The following is an 18,416-nucleotide window of genomic DNA, read 5'->3' as shown; positions in this document are numbered from 1 at the left end:
TGGCACACACGGGTTACAAGATTATGGGGTTTGCGGATAGGGCAGGGGAGTGGACCTAGGTAGGGTGCTCTTGGTAGGGTCGATGGAGACTCGATGGGACATATGGCCTCCTTCTGCATTGTAGGGATTCTATGGATCTCCCCAGCACAAATTCCATTATGGCCTTTTGTGGGATTTAGCCACAATAACAGGATTGCATCCACAGGGAATGGACTCTAAAAGTCATGTCTGTGATGTTTTTCCCTGATTTTTCTTCAGCTGATTTTTGAACCTCTGACTCCTAACTCACTGTTACCTTGTTCTCCCTCTTGCTGTTTCATGGACCCATTCAGGGTTGGTTTTATCCTAAATCTCTTCTCTGGTGGGGCTGAAGGGCCTGTACTGCGCTGTAATGTTCTATGTTCTATAATAGTGCAGATGGGCTTTAGAGTGGTTTCACAGGTCGGCGCAGCATCGAGGGCCGAAGGGCCTGTACTGCGCTGTAATGTTCTATGGTTCTCTGATAAGTCCAGTCTTGCTCTTCCACAGTCTACCTGTGGGCTTGGTTTCATCCTCGGTCTGTTCTTTCGCAGACTGGGTTTTATCCTAGGTCTCTCCTCTCAGAGGACCACTCGCAGACATGATTTTATCCTGGGTCTCTCTTTATTTAATTCATTTATGGATCTGGGCATCACTGGCAGGGCCAGCATTAATTGTCCATCGCGAATTGCCCTTGATAAGCTGTGGTTTGTTATCGCTGAGCCACAGTTGATGAGGGCCCAGGGTATTATGGCAAAGCAGGAAGTGCTGCTCAGGAGATCTCGGGAACACAGCACAGGGCCAGCCTTAAAGATCCAGTACGGCCAACACAAATCAAAATGAACCTGCCTTTCTGCCATCTGTGTCAAATCTTGGCTACCTAATATTGTGATGGCCTGAAGTCTATTTGGTTCCTCCAGCTTTACAATAGAATCATAATGAGACCTAATCCTCAAATAGATCAGGTCACCCGTGTACCCAATAAGGCAGAAGATTATAGGGTGGGTATAGAAGGGTATAGGGTGGATACGTGGGTTTTAGTAGGGTGATCATTGCTCGGCACAACATCGAGGGCCGAAGGGCCTGTTCTGTGCTGTACTGTTCTATAAGTCTATTACCAAACATAACTATTTGTCAGAGAATAGTCCACGATAAATAGTGACAGCTTGTTTGAAGTAACTGCTTTTTAAAAATTAAATTTAGAGTGCCCAATTAATTTTTTCCAATTAAGGAACAATTTAGCGCGGCCAATCCACCTAACCTACACATCTTTGGGTTGTGGGCGTGAAACCCACGCAGACACTGGGGGAATGTGCAACCTCCACAGAGACAGTGACCTGGGTCCGGGATCGAACCCGGGTCCACAGTGCCGTAGGCAACAGTGCTAACCAATGTAACCTTGCTAAAAGTTTTCTGTTGTTCCCACAGGAAAATGGATGCCAAACAGAACCACCTCCGAGAGCAAGTTTTTCCTCTACAGCTAATCAGGTGATAATGCACATGTGCATTTTTTCCATAGTTTCTCAATGACTAACAAATGTTATGCAAAGACTTGTAAATAGCATTGAGGGAAGAATTGGACAGTATTTTTACTATGTGGAAAATACATCCTTCACTTATGGTGCTCTCAAATGTGTAGGCTATTTCAGCGCACAAATATAATGACAACATTTATTTTGTTGACTATTTTATTTGTTTATCTGTAACAGTCCTAATGGGGGTAAGATACCAAGTTCAAAAAGTGGTAAAATTTCTTGGGATCATTCTTGTTTCATTATGAGATTTATCTTCATTTCTGTCCTAATTATTCAGATTTGTTGAGCTATCTTCAGTCATTGTTGGAATTCTAATTCTTCTTACTTAATGGCCAGGATTTCATAACCCATCCCGCCTGGTGGGATATTGTGGTCCTGCCGAAGTGAATGACAATCTAAGTAGCCCGTCACATCTGCTGGGGGTACACACGTTGTAAAATCTTGGCAAATATATCCTTATCTATTTTTAAGTATTTTTGCTTAACCTTTCTTCTAACCACTTCAAAGCTTACTGCAGTCTAGGTCTTGCTGTGCTTTTCAAAGTAGAATTAATTTCTTCATACCGTGAAACAACTTGATATATTTACTTCAACTTCTGTTATTTATGTATTTCTGATTAATATTAAGGCATTTCTCATGGTTTCAAGGTTAGTTTTTTTCTAATTCCTGTATAAGCCTATTGTTGTCCTTGGCCTTTTAAAAATAATTTACTCCTTGAGATGTGAGTATCACAGCAAGGCTGGCATTTATTGCCTATTCTTAATTATCTTTGCAAGCATCTAAATTGAGACCAGGAGTAAGCCACTCTGCCCCTTGAGCCTGCTCCGCCATTCAATAAGGTAGAATTTCCCCACATTCCAACCTACCCCTATAATCTTTCGGCCACTTATTTATTAAGAATCTATCTACTTCTGCCTTAAAAATATTCAAACACTCAGCTTTCACTGCCTTTTGAGGAAGCGTTCCAAAAACTCAGTGAGAAGACATTTCTCCTAATTTCTGTCTTAAATGGGCAACCCCTTATTTTAAACAGTGACCTCTGGTTCTAGATTCTCCCACACGAAGAAACATCCTCTCCACATCCATCCTGTCAAGACCCCTTGAGATCATATATGTTTCAATCAAATCATCTCTTACTCTTCTATACTCCAGTGGATACAAGTCTCACCTGTACGATTATTCCTCATGAGACAACTCGCTCAATTCAGGTGTTAGTTTAGTAAACCTTCTCTGAACCCCTTCCAATGTATTATTCCTTATTTGAATATGGAGACTAATACTGTACAGAGTGTAGTGATCTCTGTATGTGTTAATACATGTTTAGTTAATGTGAAGTCAGTACAGACAGATGATCACTAGATGGCAACACTAACAAGAACTATATAAGGAGTTTCCCACTCTTTCTGTAGGTTAGTTTGTGTGTAGTGCAGCTAGAGTGAAGACTTGACCAGATCAGAGTGCAGTGTATTATCATAATTGTTAGTTTAATCTAATCTTAGTTATTTGTTTTACTAGTCAAAGTATTAAAGTGAAAGAACTCATAAATAAATTATTTTATTACTCAATAATAATTTGTCATCAACTGGAAGACTTCGACTATTTATCATCAGAATTCAAAACACCTCGGCAAGACAAATGAATGATATTTATATTACAATTCTGTAATATAATATGGTACCAGGTTGAAAACAAGCTTTAAGAACAACTAGTAACAAGATTAGAAAAGAAACTAAAAAGTTCTGATACTGACTGTTCGACTGGGAAAGTCCTTGCAGCAAACGGATCCTCGACAGCAAATCGATTCGGTGGACAACGTGCAGGCTCCAAGACAGCTGAAGACTACCGGTAACTTAAAACTTAATTGGAAGTTATTCAAAAAGCAATTCCAGCTCTATTTGGAACCTCATGACTTAAATACAGCCTCTGAAGCTAGACGGATAGCTTAAATCTGTCAATGGCAGGTCAGCAAGCTATCAAAATTTATAATTCATTCATATATGCTGAAGGCGAAGCTAAAAGTATATTCGGAGTGATTGTTGCAAAATTTGATGATCACATTGCAAAATGCAAACTAATGAAATATTGGAGCGATTCAGATTTCATAAGAGTTTACTGAGAAATGGAGAATCAGTCACTAGCTTTGTCACTGATCTTAAACTTCTACCCCAGACTTTTAATTTTGCTGATTTACACGACTCTTTAATCCGAGATCAGATCGTTTATGGAATAACGGATGAAAATCTAAGAGAAACCTATTACGACAAAATGATTCAACTCTAAAAATTGCTATAGAAAATTGCATTTCACATGAGCAGAGTAAAAACAAATATTCGGAATTTTATTCAGGAGAAAAAGGCGTGAAAGTCCACCATGAGGTTGGGAATGTTAAAATGGTGTCGCAAGCAGCAAAGAAGCAGGTTCGGGACAGCAGCTATCTTGCACGCGCACATTCCAACTCCGGACATGTGCAGTTCGTTTAGAAATACGAGACTCAACAGAAGAAGTCTGCGCATGCGCTAACGTCATTCATGTGTCAGATACAATGTCATGACATGCTATAGATGTGGTAACGCCCACTTAAAGGGGAATTGGCCTGCTCAGGGAAAATGTTGCTTAAAGTGCTCAAAATTAAACCACTTTGCTTCTCAATGTAAATCAACAGCTGTTTGTCTTACTACTGCACAGAAAAAGCATTTCAATGTTAGATCTGTTGAGAAAACCGAAAAAAATTCACAAAAGAATTTAGCGGACGAAGGTGAAAATGTTTATCTGGAAAACACATTTTTATGTTGGAATCATTGAAACAGCAATGGACCTTCAAGAAACAACAAAATATCTTCAATCAACAAAGAAGGTTCCTAATCAAATAAATATCATTAGTAACGACAATGAATGGACAACGATAGTACATGTGAATAACAGCCCAATATTATTCAAGTTTGACACTGGTGCTTCAGCTAATTTGCTCAAATGCCAGAATTTATCATCCATCCAAGGAGATTACAAGATTTTACCTGTGGCATGGAAATTTAAAGATTATAATGGTAATCAGTTTGTGTCACATGGTTCGTGCTATTTAAAAGTTGTCAACCGAGAAGTACAGAAAACACTGCATTTTGAGATTGTGGATGATCACAGATCTTCTTTATTAGGTGCTCAGGCATGCAAGGAGTTGCAGTTAATTCAAAGAATCTTCATGCACACAAATGAGACATCAAGAATAGAAGGTGACATTCAACAGTTACTCAGTGAATACCCTGATGTATTTCATGGTGTGGGCACATTGCCATATCAGTATAAGATTCTGCTAAAAAAGGATGCGAAGCCTGTCATCCATCCACCCAGAAGAGTTCCAGTGCTTCTAAGAGAGAGGTTATAGCTGAACTACTGAGATTACAATCTCAAGATATCATATCCAAGGTCACGCAACCGACTGATTGGTTTGTGAAAAAAAAAGTCAGGACATATCATAATTTGCATGGATCCCAAAGATCTTAATAAAAACATATGTAGGGAACATTATCCTATTCCCAAAACAGAAGAAATTACTTCTGAAATGTCGAATGCGTGAATTTTCACAAAGTTGGGCACATCACAAAGGTTTTGGCAGATGCAGCTTGACGACTCCAGCAAGCTACTCTGTACATTCAACACGCCTTTGGAAGGTACTGCTTTAATAGAATGCCTTTTGGGATCATCTCTGCCTCAGAGCTTTTTCACCGAATTATGGAGCTAATAATTGAAAATATAGATGGTGTTCGAGGCTATGTGGATGACATCATCGTATGGTCTACCACAGAGGAAGAGAATATTGCAAGGCTAAAGAAGGTATTTAAATGCATAAATAGGTATGGTTTAAAGTTAAACCAGCCTAATTGCATATTTGTTACCTCGTCGTTAAAATTTCTAGCTGATCATCTCAGCTAAAGATTTCAGACCGGATGAAGAAAAGATAGAAGCAACACAGAAAATGCAGCAACCAAAAGACAAGAAAGCTATACTTGGTTTCTTGGTTTTGTAAATTTCCTCAGGTAATTCATCTCCAATTTATCTTCAAGAATGGGCAGCACTGTAGCATAGTAGTTAGCACAGTTGCTTCACAGCTCCAGGGTCTCAAATTTGATTGCCGGCTGGGACACTGTCTGTGCGGAGTCTGCACGTTCTCCCCGTGTTTGCGTGGGTTTCCTCCGGGTGCTCTGGTTTTCTCCCACAGTCCAAAGATGTGGATTGGCCATGCTAAATTTCCCTTAGTGTCCGAAAAATGTTAAGTGGGGGTTACTAGGGAGATCTGCCGGTTGGCAGGATGGACCGCAAGGGAATAGCGCCTTACCGTGTCCGGGTGAATAAAGCTCTCGGTGCTCCCGGAGTCGATGAGGCAGAAGGTCACATGGCCGTTGATGTGCATCGTCGTGGAAGAGGGTGCCGGGTTGCGAGGACGGGAGTGGTCGAGCATCACGGAGGCGAGTAGTAGGCAATCGGCCGACGAGTCTGACGTGGTCCCGTCCCGAGGGAGGACAAAATGGCGGCGTCTGGAGTACCTGTGAGGAAGAAGATGGCGGCGGATAAGATGGCGGCGCCCATGGAGCGCACGTTGTGGGGGCAGGACAAGATGGCGGCGGGCAAGATGGCGGCGCCCATGGTGCGCACGTTGTGGGGGCGGGACAAGCTGGCGGCGGGCAAGATGGCGGCACCCATGGAATGCACATGGAGGCGGAGGGTGAAGATGGCGGCACCCATGATGCGCACATGGCGGGGGTGGCGAAAGATGGCGGTGCCCACTGATCACACGTGGGGTCGGGGGCAGCGGACGGCAGGGCCCATTGTGCAATCGGCTGAGGCGAGGGAGGGGTTATGGGCACGATAGCGGCAACCGTTCGGGACTGGCACACCGCTGCAAAGTGGCCTTTCTTGTCACAAGCTTTGCAGGTCGCGGTGCGGGCTGGGCAGCGCTGGTGGGGATGCTTCTGCTGACCGCAGAAGTAGCAGCGGGGACCCCCAGGGTACGTGGTGCAGCGAGCAGCGCAGGCGTAGTGTGCGAGGGCGGCTGCTGTGGGGGGGGGGGGCGGTGGCGAGGTCCACGAGGGGTAGGACGGGTGGGCCGGGGGGGGCGGTTGCGGGGTCCACGAGGGGTAGGACGGGTGGGCCGAGTGGCCAGCGGGGTAGGATCGCGCATTACAGGAGGCGGCCGTCATTGATAGCGCCAAAGTCTTTGTAGCCGCGAGTCGTTGCCGGATGGGGTCCGATGCAATGCCCATAACAAAGGCATCCCACATGAGTAAATCTGAATGTTCTGTGGCCGAGAGGGCCTGGCAGTCGCAGTCTCGTACTAGAGGTATAAGGGCCCTCCAAAAGTCTTCAATCGACTCACCTGGCTGTTGGACGCGAGTAGAGAGTAGATGTCTCGCAAACAGGGTGTTCTTCGACTGTGCGTAGTTCTCTTTGAGCAGTTCCATGGCCCGGGCGTAGTTAGGTGCGTTTCAAATTAGTGGAAACACATTGGAGCTGAGTCTTGAGTAAAGAAGCTGTTGTTTCTGAGCTTCCGAAGGTGGAGGGTCTGCTGGAGAGATGTAGGCCTCGAAAATTGCTAGCCAGTGAACAAAGTCTTTCCTGCTGTGGGGCGACTGCGGATCCAGCTGCAGGCGGTCAGGTTTAATCTTGATGTCCATGGTGTAAGGAAAATCTCATTGTAATAAATTAGGCCGCTAACAATTGTACACAAAGACTCGAGTGATGTACAAGAGAGGCTTTATTACAGTGAGATGCTATTCCTCCGGCGGCAGCTGTAGAATGGCATCCCAGTGAAACTTACGAATATTTATACAGCTCCCTGTGGGCGGAGCTAGCCGGCAGGGGCTTACCGGAGAAACCCGTAATACAGGTACGGCCATACATCCCCCTACTGCAAGCACATATACAGTGTTTGGATCACCACACCGATATAGGGAGAAGTGGAAAATACAGGCCTTAGGCAACGCTGCCTTTTGATAGCTGTAATTGGAATGAAGAGAAGGGCCCATTACCAATTGCCACAGCTCTGAGAAGATCATAGGACTGAGCAGCAAGAGGCAACTGGGTCCCAGGAAGTCTCAGATACTGCCAAGGAGGGGCACAATCCATGAAAAAGTGTGGCATGACCAAGAAACTATAGAAGTCGCATGTGAAGATGAGTGAAAGACAATGCCGCAGGTGTCTTTGCTTGTCTCAGGATGTGGTAGGGGCTAATTTAGCACACTGGGCTAAATCGCTGGCTTTTAAAGCAGACCAAGGCAGGCCAGCTGCACGGTTCAATTCCCGTACCAGCCTCCCTGAACAGGCGCCGGAATGTGGCGACTAGGGGCTTTTCACAGTAACTTCATTGAAGCCTACTCGTGACAATAAGCAATTTTCATTTCATTTTCATTTTCATTTTCATTTCATTTCATTTTAATTTGCCACCTTCTCTGTGAAGAACGCACGCTGCAAGGATTTGGAGTGCATTCCATGCAGTTGTTTTGAAAATGACTGCCGCACTGAACTATTTTGCCAGCATCTCCTTGCAGGGCTCCAGTAGTGACCTTTGCAGAACACACATAAGGGAGGTGACGGATGCCTTCTCAATAAAGCTGACTATTGCGTTCAGTTCTGCATGGATGACATAAACCAGGCTGCCAGAGCTGTGGAGTTTGCTGCAATCCCAGGTTTCCTGTAATTGCAATGTGCCATCGACTGCACACCTGTGGCCTCGAGAGCACCCGGGATACTATTTATTTCATGAACTCACTCTCAAAGTAAACTATTGCAACCTACACATTGTAGAAACAAACATAATGTTAATTGCGAGGACTATTTAAGCCATCCACAAACAAGAGGCATAATGCAACAGCAGCAAGATAATCAGTAACCATGATGAGTACCTCCTCAGAGGCCAAAGCATGTCTTCCTGAGATTGAAGGCCGACAAGTGTGCCAACCGTCATTGGCACAAATAACGTGCATTTCCTGATCTACTCACTGTGATGAGATTGTGTGAGATTTTATGCAACTGAACAACCAAGTGGGAGTTCATTCGGGGTTTACATTTTGAACTCTGAAATGACCACAGGATATTGAATCAAATTGATTCTCAACTGATCCATGAGACTTGGAGAAGGATTGCAGGGGTGGACGGCGCCGGCGGGACCGTATAGTGTCGGAGCGGCCGCTCGGCCCATTTGGGCCGGAGAATCGCCGCTCACCGTTTGCAGCGATTCTCCGAGCGGCCTGGCGCGATTCGTGCGCCGCTGGTTTCGGGTAGATGGGAGAATGGCGTGCGGGGGTCAGGGTGGCGTGGCGTGATTCGCGTGGTGCTCCGGCGATTCTCCCACCCGGCGGGGGGAGAATACCGCCCCAAATGTCTAACCCGGTGTCTTTTAATTATGGTGTTGGGACATTTGATCCTTTGAGGTAATGGCAAAGCGCGTGACTTCCCACCCCATCACGAGATTTGCCGAGCTACTCGCCGTGCATAATTAATAAGCTGAAGATCGCATGAGTTCAGCCATTCCGTTGCCCAGCTGGACTCACGCTGACTTTCCCACCCACCATCAGACTTAATCTTCAGAGTGGAAAATTCTGCCCAATTTGTATCCTCCTCACAACTTACTCTTCTATCCTTCTTTATATCATCAGCAAAGTTGGCTACAACACACTCAGTCCCTTCATCCAAGTCATTAATATAGATTATAAATTGTAGAGGGCCCAGCACTGATCCTGTTGCACTTCACTAGTTACAGTTTGCCAACTCGAAAATTCCCCATTGATCCCAACTCTGTGTTCCATCAATGTTAATATATAATGCTTTTTGGAAATCCAAATGCCCTACTCCTGGTTCTCCTGTTGCACCCTGCTTGTTACATCTTCATGAGAACTCTAAACATTTATGTTGACTCTGCCTGATTATATTACAATTTTCTAAATGTCCTGATATTACCTCATGAATAATAGATTCTAGCATTTTTCCCCATGACAGATGTTAGAGTAACTGGTCAAAGTTTTCTGCTTTCTGTCTCCCTCCTTTCTTGAATTGCCAAGTTATATTTGCAGTTTTCATCACAGCTCCAGGGTCCCAGGTTCGATTTCCGGCTTGGGTCACTGTCTGTGCGGTGTCCGCACGGTCTCCCTGTGTCTGCGTAGGTTTCCTCCCACAAGGAGGAAAGACATGCTGTTAGGTAATTTGGACATTCTGAATTCTCCCTCTGTGTACCCAAAAGGGGCCGCAATGTGGTGACTCGGGTCTTTAAACAGTAACTCCATTGCAGTGTTAATGTAAGCCTACTTGTGACAATAAAAAGATTATTATTCTTTACCAGTCCACTGAGATCTTTCCAGAACGAAGGAATTTTGAAAATTACGAGTGCAACTATTATCTCTGCAACCACTTATTTATGACCCTAGGTTGCAGGCAATTTCAGTTTCTCCTTTCAATTAGGGTCTGCTTCAAAGACCCTTCTGTCACAGTGTTTGGATCAAGGCTGTAATGATTTCCAGAGTTGAGTAACCCTTGCAGAACCTAAACTACAATGTCTGACAGGTGCCAGTGTTGTAGCTGTACTGGAACAGGTTAGCTAAGCGTGCAGCTTGTTCTGGAGTTCCAGTCTTCAGTATGAAAGCTGGGATGTTGTCAGGGCCCATAGCCTTTCCAGTTGTGCCTTCGGCTGTTTCTTGATCATGGGAATTAAATCTATTAGCTGAAGACTACCATCAGTGAAGATTGGGAACTCAGAAGGGGGCTGAGATTGATCATCATCAAGGCACTTCTGACTGAAGATAATTGGAATTGTTTTCGCCTTGTCTTTTGCACTGACATATGCTTGGCTCCCCTATCATTGTGGATGTGGATATTTTTGGAATCTCCTCCTCCAGTTAGTTGTTTAACAGTCCACCAACTTTCACAACTAGATGTGGCAAGACAGCAGAACTTCGATCTGACCGTGGATTATGGGATCATTTAGCTTTGTCCATTGTACACAGTTTCTGATGATTAGCGTGCATACAGTCCTGTGCTTCACCAGATTGGTATCTTAATTTTAGGTACCCCTGATGCTGCTCCTGGCATTCTTTTCTACACTCCTTGTTGACCAAGTTTGGCTCTTTGGCTTTATAGTAAGGGATATGCTAGCCATGAAATTGCAGATTGTGGTTGAATACAAGTCTGCTGCTACTGTTAGTCCACAGCACCTCGTGGGTGTTAAGGTTAGCTGCTGGAATTGCTCTGATTCAATCGCATTTAGCATGGCAGTGTGCCACGCAACACAACAGAGGATGTCCCCAATGTGAAGATGTGATTTTTTTTTTCTTCCGCAAACGCTGCGAGATGATCAGTCGCTCCAATACTGTCATTGGCACATGAACGTGTGATAGATAGATTAGTGAGGATGAAGTCAGGTCATTTTGTTCCCCCTTGTGGGTTCTCTTACCACTTGGTCAGATTGACAGATATTTTCTGCTGGACATGGCCAGTTTGATCAGTGATTGTGTTACTGAGCCACTTTTGATGATGAACTTTGAGGTGCCCCCAACCAGATAATGATATCAAACCTGCCAATATGATTTCTAGATCCAAAGTTCTCTGCAACGCTCACTTTACTAACCAGCCCGGGTGAATTGGTAACATGGCTTTTGTTGTAGTAACCTCTTCTAAGCTGTGTGGGGCATCAATCTATGAATGCCTCAGTGAGTTTCTTTGTATTGTTCCCCTCCTTTCAAGTGGTTCCTGATTGCCCAACTGCTGAAATACCTTGCTCCATGTCATTCTGTTCATCTTATATTGCTGGATATAGCACTTGGTAATTAATACTTTGCTGTTGTTGTCATTCTTTGTTTCTATCTATATTATTTAATTGTTGTCCTGGCCTGTGACAATCTCCTGTCTTCAATGTGAAATATTTTATACCATTCAAACTCCATTTTTAGGCACTCGCTGCTGTCAGCTATGCTTTTAAGATGCCAATAACATTAATATTCGAAATAACTGGCTTATATTTTACTATTTTTAGTGGGAAATCTTTGATGCCTACGAGGAAGTATTAGCAAAACAAATGGTAAAGAAAGAGAAGCCAAAGCCACACACTACGAAAAAAGATACAGAATCTAAGAAAAAGTTATCAGTTGTTGAAAACTTGGTAAGTTTTTCTGTCATAACAAAATCCTAATCAATGCTGTACACAAGCTCTCTGGTGCACTATTCAAGAATCAGCTGGAAAACAGAAATAATTGTGGAGTTGTTTTTTTTCTATTATCAATTATTAACTTTAATTTTGTCCCCTGCCCCATGTACTCGCAGAACCTCTGTAAATACAAGGAGCTCATGGACTCCTTTGCCATTAAGATTGAAACTAGGTAGGTGCCTTTGCTGCTTTGTTCCTTCCATTTGTGACCAAGCAAAATCTCCCTACGGCATCTTTCTGTTAGTAAGACTTGTTCAAGCATGCTGAGGTTTTAAAAGTTTTGCCCACATTGTTGCTGAAAGTGCAAGCTGATAAAGTGCAAGCTGAGGCAACAGGGCATTTGGAACGTAAGTGAAGAACTGGACAAGCATTATACCAATGGGAGTTAAAGACTGTGCATTGATGTTTGGATGGAATGTATTCTGATTGTTGAGGTTGAAGTAAGAATTGAAATTGTAAAGGTTTTGGTCACAATTTCCCTTGGTTACAGGGGTGATGTCAGAGAATTGAAGGAATGCAAATGTTACACACTTGCTCAAAGTTCAATGTTTCAAGCTTCTTGCTGCTCATAGAATCATAAAGTTGTTTTTTATGTTTGCAAATAGGATATAAGACCATAAGACCATAAGACATAGGAGCGGAAGTAAGGCCATTCGGCCCATCGAGTCCACTCCACCATTCAATCATGGTTGATTTCAACTCCATTTACCCGCTCTCTCCCTATAGCCCTTAATTCCTCGAGAACTCAAGAATTTATCAATTTCTGTCTTAAAGACACTCAATGTCCCGGCCTCCACCGCCCTCTGTGGCAATGAATTCCACAGACCTACCACTCTCTGGCTGAAGAAATTTCTCCTCATCTCTGTTCTAAAGTGACTCCCTTTTATTCTAAGGCTGTGCCCCCACGTCCTAGTCTCCCCTGCTAATGGAAACAACTTCCCTATGTCCATCCTATCCAAGCCATTCATTATCTTGTAAGTTTCTATTAGATCTCCCCTCAACCTCCTAAACTCCAATGAATATAATCCCACGATCCTCAGACGTTCATCGTATGTTAGGCCTACCATTCCTGGGATCATCCGTGTGAATCTCCGCTGGACCCGCTCCAGTGCCAGTATGTCCTTCCTGAGGTGTGGGGCCCAAAATTGCTCACAGTATTCTAAATGGGGCCTAACTAGTGCTTTATAAAGCCTCAGAAGTACATCCCTGCTTTTATATTCCAAGCCTCTTGAGATAAATGACAACATTACATTTGCTTTCTTAATTACGGACTCAACCTGCAAGTTTACCTTTAGAGAATCCTGGACTAGGACTCCCAAGTCCCTTTGCACTTTAGCATTATGAATTTTGTCACCGTTTAGAAAATAGTCCATGCCTCTATTCTTTTTTCCAAAGTGCAAGACCTCGCACTTGCCCACGTTGAATTTCATCAGCCACTTCTTTGACCATTCTCCTAAACTGTCTAAATCTTTCTGCAGCCTCCCCACCTCCTCAATACTACCTGCCCCTCCACCTATCTTTGTGGCGCCCCTACCCTGCCTACCCACATCCCCAAACTCCAGAACGATGTAACATTCGTTATGAAAATGTCAGGTTGACAATCCAATGTTATCATGCCAGCCTCCAATAATATGGAAGTGTTAGGAAAACAAAAGTCATTTTAATGGATTTATATTTGTATTGGTAAACATTAGAAATAAGCTATAGTTTTAAATGGGTTTAATTTAATGTTTCTGGAAGAATAAAACCTACAGATTCATGATGGTCAAAGGTGTTTGAATGTGTGGGGGTTGGTTTCAATTCCAAATGTGGGTGTAATTTTCCCATAATTTGTTAGGCTCTGACTCAAAATCAGCATGTATCTCTCCAGATGCACTGCCTAGTATTCTGACCAAACCTGACAAAAGAAGTTGAAATGAAATGAAAATGAAAATCGCTTATTGTCACGAGTAGCCTTCAATGAAGTTACTGTGGAAAGCCCCTAGTCGCCACATTCCTGCGCCTGTCCGGGGAGGCTGGTACGGGAATCGAACCGTGCTGCTGGCCTGCTTGGTCTGCTTTAAAAGCCAGCGATTTAGCTGAGTGAGCTAAACCAGCCCCTCAATATCAGTGATGTGCTTTATGCCGTCTGTCTGTGGGGCGGGGATCTGATAGAGCCGGTCGGCTCCACAGAGGTCGGGGAGGCGTCTTTAACGGTCACCCCGATCAGAACTGAGGTGAAACTCCCCACAGCAGCTCCTCCTCCCCCACCCAGCACACAAGTATCGGGGGCTCTATTCCCCCATCCTGTACCATGAAGATATCGGAGGGTCTCCACCCTCCATGGCACAATTATCGCCGGCTCACTCCCAATTATCAGGGATTATACCCCTTCCCCCTCCAGAATCACCAGGGTAGTATCACAAGCGTTCATCCCCTCACCATCAGGTTCTTTCCGCCCCCACCCCTCAATGTCAGAAAATCAGGAAAAGATATCCCACTGCCGAGAATCTCATTTCATAACTCGCAAAATTTTACACCTGTATCACTATTTATGCTCGTGGCCAACCTGGACGTAAAATCGCCCCCTGTGTTTCTATTGTGCTCAGAGAGGGTCATGGGTGAAGAGTAAATAGAGGCTGGCAGGAGAAACAGTGATTGCTTAGCAACTGGGGGCCTTTTAAGGCAGCAAGACTCTTGAGTTTCATTTTTAGCTGAATTTGTTAACAGTTAAACATAGTACATCAGGAATGAACATCTCTCAACTCTGCCAGGAATAGAAAGGGAGCTGCAAAGAGGCAGACTTTCCAAAGACCCAAATATAGCCCAGATAACCAGGGAATTGAAACAGAGAGAATGTTTCAGAGAGCAAGACTCAAGTTAAGAGAACCGAGATCAAGATATTGTTCCTGAGAATTCAAGGAAAAAGTAAACAAATTTTTCTGAGTTAAAGAGACAGTTGCACAGAATTGAAGTGAAAAAGCTACTGTGAACAGTTGGCCAGCATTCAAGACAACAAAGAAATCCTGAAAGCGAAGGTGTAAAACTTGGATATTGGATTAGTTGCTAAAAGTGGAGTGAAGCTTTGTTTGAAAGAGTAATTTGGAAAACCTGACTGGATTTCAGATCCACTGATGGAAAGTATTGTTGTGAAGGAGGATTTTAAAGCGTATATTTTTTGAGAGTTTTGGAGTTTGGCAACTCTTATGTGACAATCATCTGGGGGGATTCTGAGGAGATATGTCCCACGACACTCAGTTAAGTTCAGACCAGAGTGTATGTATTTGACCACAACCAATCTGTGCTGGGAATTTGTGTTACTGACACAATTGTAGCTTTAGATATATTTTGTAATTCGTGTTAACTTTAAAATCTGTGTATTTGTTAAACGAGGGGGGAGGAAATGAGTATCATAACCAAACTTTTCATTTTTAATAAATCTTTTTGTCCTTGTTGGTAACATTAATTAGCTGTCCTGTGACTCTGTTCCTCCATGTTTTCTAACAACAACTAAAAGTTATGGGCAGCACGGTGGCGCAGTGGGTTAGCCCTGTTGCCTCACGGCGCCGAGGTCCCAGGTTCGAATCCCGGCTCTGGATCACTGTCTGTGTGGAGTTTGCACATTCTCCCCGTGTTTGCGTGGGTTTCGCCCCCACAACCCAAAGATGTGCAGAGTAGGTGGATTGGCCACGCTAAATTGCCCCTTAATTGGAAAAATGAATTGGGTATTCTAAATTTATAAAAAAAAACAACTAAAAGTTATGGGGCAGGATTCTCCCCTACCCGGCAGGGCAGGGGTTCCCGGTGCCGAGGAGTGGCATGAACCACTCCGGCGTCGGGCTGCCCTAAACCGTCGGGCCGCCCCAAAGGTGCAGAATACTTCGCACCTTCAGGGGCTAGGCCGGCCCCGGAGTGGTTTGCGCCGTGCCAGCCGGCGGGTAAGGGGCTTGGCGCCACGCCAACTGGCGCCGAAGGGCCTCTATCGGCCGGTGTGAGTTGGCGCATGCGCGGGAGCGATAACGTGTGTTGGCGTCATCCCAGCGCATGCGCAGGGGAGTGTTCATCTCCGCGTCGGCCATCGTGGAGGAATAGCAGCCGACGCGGAAGAATAGAGTGCCCCCACGGCACAGGCCCGCCCGTGGAGCGGTGGGCCCCAATCGCAGGCCAGGCCACCGTGGGGGCACCTCCTGGGGCCAGATCCCCCCGCGCCCCCCGAGGACCCCGGAGGCCGCCCGCGCCGCCAGGTCCCGCCGGTAAGGACCTACTCTAATTTACTCCGGCGGGTCCGGCAAAAATTGGGCAGCCACTCGACCCATTGCGGGCTGGAGAATCGCCGGGGTGGGGGGGGGGCGTTGCCAGTGGCTGCAGACCAGCGCGACTCGATTTCCGCGCCCGCCAAGTCTTCAGCGCCAGAGAATCCGGCAGCTGGCGAGGGCAGGATTCACGCCGCTCCCCGGCGATTCTCCGACCCGGCGGGAGGTCGGAGAATCCCGCCCATGGTCTTTTGAGCCAGGATTCCATTCTGGGAATTTTCCTGTTTAGGTAGAACACTAACTAGGATCATAACAGAAGGCTGCTGATGCCAAAATCAGAAGCATGCCCCCATTAATAAAAGTTTAATTGAAGAGCAATTGAGCTTCTAAAGTAGGCAATTAACTGTGATTTTATGTTGCCTTGTCCATTTGTTGCAAGGCGCATAGGAATAACATTGGGAATGAATCACGTCAGCTATGAGAAGTTTCTGCAAGAGTAGGTAAAGAGGCCTGTAAAGGCCATGGCTACATTTATCAGGATAGTCAGCTGGCAAAGCTGGCATAGTTTGTTAGTTTTCTGACTTTATTTATTCACGGTTTTGTGCCTACCATGAGAAAAAAGGAGAGATTGTGAGATGATGGGAGCCTACATACGGGGATATAATGAAGTTTGAGTACAGGAATCAGATTTTCCATGGGAATTGTGCTTTCTAAAGAGGCTCTTCCTTCAGTGTGGAGTAAAGGATGAAAAAGAAATAGAGGAGGGCAGCTGTGCCCTGCAGTCTAGCCAGGTGAGGGACCTGCAGTTGCCCAAGGGTCTGCAGAGGGATCAAATTAGCAGGCTGGCCAAGATATGAGAAGCTTCTAATCTGCCCGCAGAGTTTACAGGCAAAGGATGACTTTCTTGCAGGCATCATAGCCTGAGTGTCTTCACAGACTCTGTCCATAGAATCCCTACATGCAGAAGGAGGCCATTTGGCCCATTGAATGTGCACCGACCCTCTGAAAGAATGTCCTACCTAGGCCCACTCCCTATCCCTGTAACCCCACCTAATCAGACATACTTGAACACTAAGGGGCAACTTTAGCATGGCTAATCCACCTAACCTGAACATATTTGGACAGTGTGAGGAAACCAAGATCCTAGATGGCGCCGGAGCATGGCGACTCTCTGCGAGCTCTCCCGAACAGATCCTCTTTTTACATCTCTTATAATCGTACTTTTATGTATTTTCTTTTTATCTTATTTTCTTTTCCTGTACATCTGTTGCAGAAAAATACTTTTCATTGTACCTCGGTACATGTGACAATAAACAAATCCAAATCCAACTGGAGGAAACCTACACAGATATGGGGAGAACGTGAAATCTCCACACAGTCACCAACAACTAATACTCCCGTCCCTGGCTGTGTGAGGCAGCAGTACTAACCACTGTGCCACCATGCTGCCCATATTGTCTGGGGGATAATAAGGACCCTCTGTGAAACGCTGGCTGAGGAGATTAGTTCCAATTTTTGTAACCAATCTATGCCTTTTGCTCTGTGGCCTTGATCCTGGAGAGTAAGTCCAGGCACCAGTTGGAGACCTTTTCAGCATCTCACAAGCATTGCACTAAGGTAGTGGCAGGCGCAATGTTAAGCTGAGCAAATTAATTCATTTCATGCAAAACAGATAATACCTGTACTAGTCAGGCTGAGAAGGTCAGAAGCCTTTCATTATAGCTGGATCCCCCTAAGTGCAAGAGTTCATTGATTGTATGCAATCTTTCGGAGGGTTGGTGCAGACTTGATGAGCTGAATGGCCTTCTGCACTGTAGGGATTCTATGATATGGCCACCATAGGTCCATGAGGACAGCCAGGGGCATTTGTGACTCAAAAAGGTTTCCATTACATCAATGTTTTGCTTGTCTGACCATCATCAGAAGTTTATGAAGGTGTGTGCCTGCTATTCTTGGAGCAGTAATGATGTACACATTCTTAGGCACTTTCAGGTACCAGGAATGTTCTGCCCACTAGAGACTTTGGATGTCTGGCTTCTTGGAGACAAAGCAAACCTGTTGAAGAGGTAGCCCATGACCCCTGTGAGAAATCTGTGTAGCGAGGCTGAGATGCATCTTTCAGAGCTATCATCAAGCAGACCGCTGATCTGCTTAAAATTTGATTTTAATGTTTGGACCATTCAAGTGACTCTCTGCATATTCTCTGACTTTTGTCTCATTCATCATCCAGATGTGCACTGCTACACAACCTGGTACTCTAGAGAGGAGAGGCCCTAGTAGAGGATAATCTTATGGAGCGAACCATATTTGCTGATGACAAATCTGAAATGAGTCTGAGGATGAGTAGGTGGAGCCTTGCCAACCAGCGGCTGAAGCTGCAATGCAACTGGCTTTTGACGGCAGGGAGGCATGGAAGTCTCTTATGGTGCAACAATTTAACCAGGAATG

The 18,416-nt window shown here is 44.9% G+C and overlaps 1 protein-coding gene across 4 annotated transcripts in view; it reads left to right on the top strand.

Moving 5' to 3' along the window:
• Nucleotides 1–18,416, top strand: part of dnai1.2 (dynein, axonemal, intermediate chain 1, paralog 2) — a 313,232-nt gene that overhangs the window by 58,109 nt on the left and 236,707 nt on the right. For all 4 annotated transcript variants that reach the window (XM_038790653.1, XM_038790652.1, XM_038790651.1 and 1 more), the window contains 2 exons: nt 1,447–1,506; nt 11,566–11,691. In XM_038790653.1, the coding sequence (XP_038646581.1) occupies nt 1,447–1,506; nt 11,566–11,691 (186 nt within the window). The remainder of the gene's footprint in view (nt 1–1,446; nt 1,507–11,565; nt 11,692–18,416) is intronic.

Source organism: Scyliorhinus canicula, chromosome 3 (genome assembly GCF_902713615.1).
Source record: "Scyliorhinus canicula chromosome 3, sScyCan1.1, whole genome shotgun sequence".
Lineage (NCBI taxonomy): Eukaryota > Metazoa > Chordata > Chondrichthyes > Carcharhiniformes > Scyliorhinidae > Scyliorhinus > Scyliorhinus canicula.
Note: the sequence above shows the minus strand (reverse complement) of the source record. Positions and strands in the feature narration are given on the sequence as shown.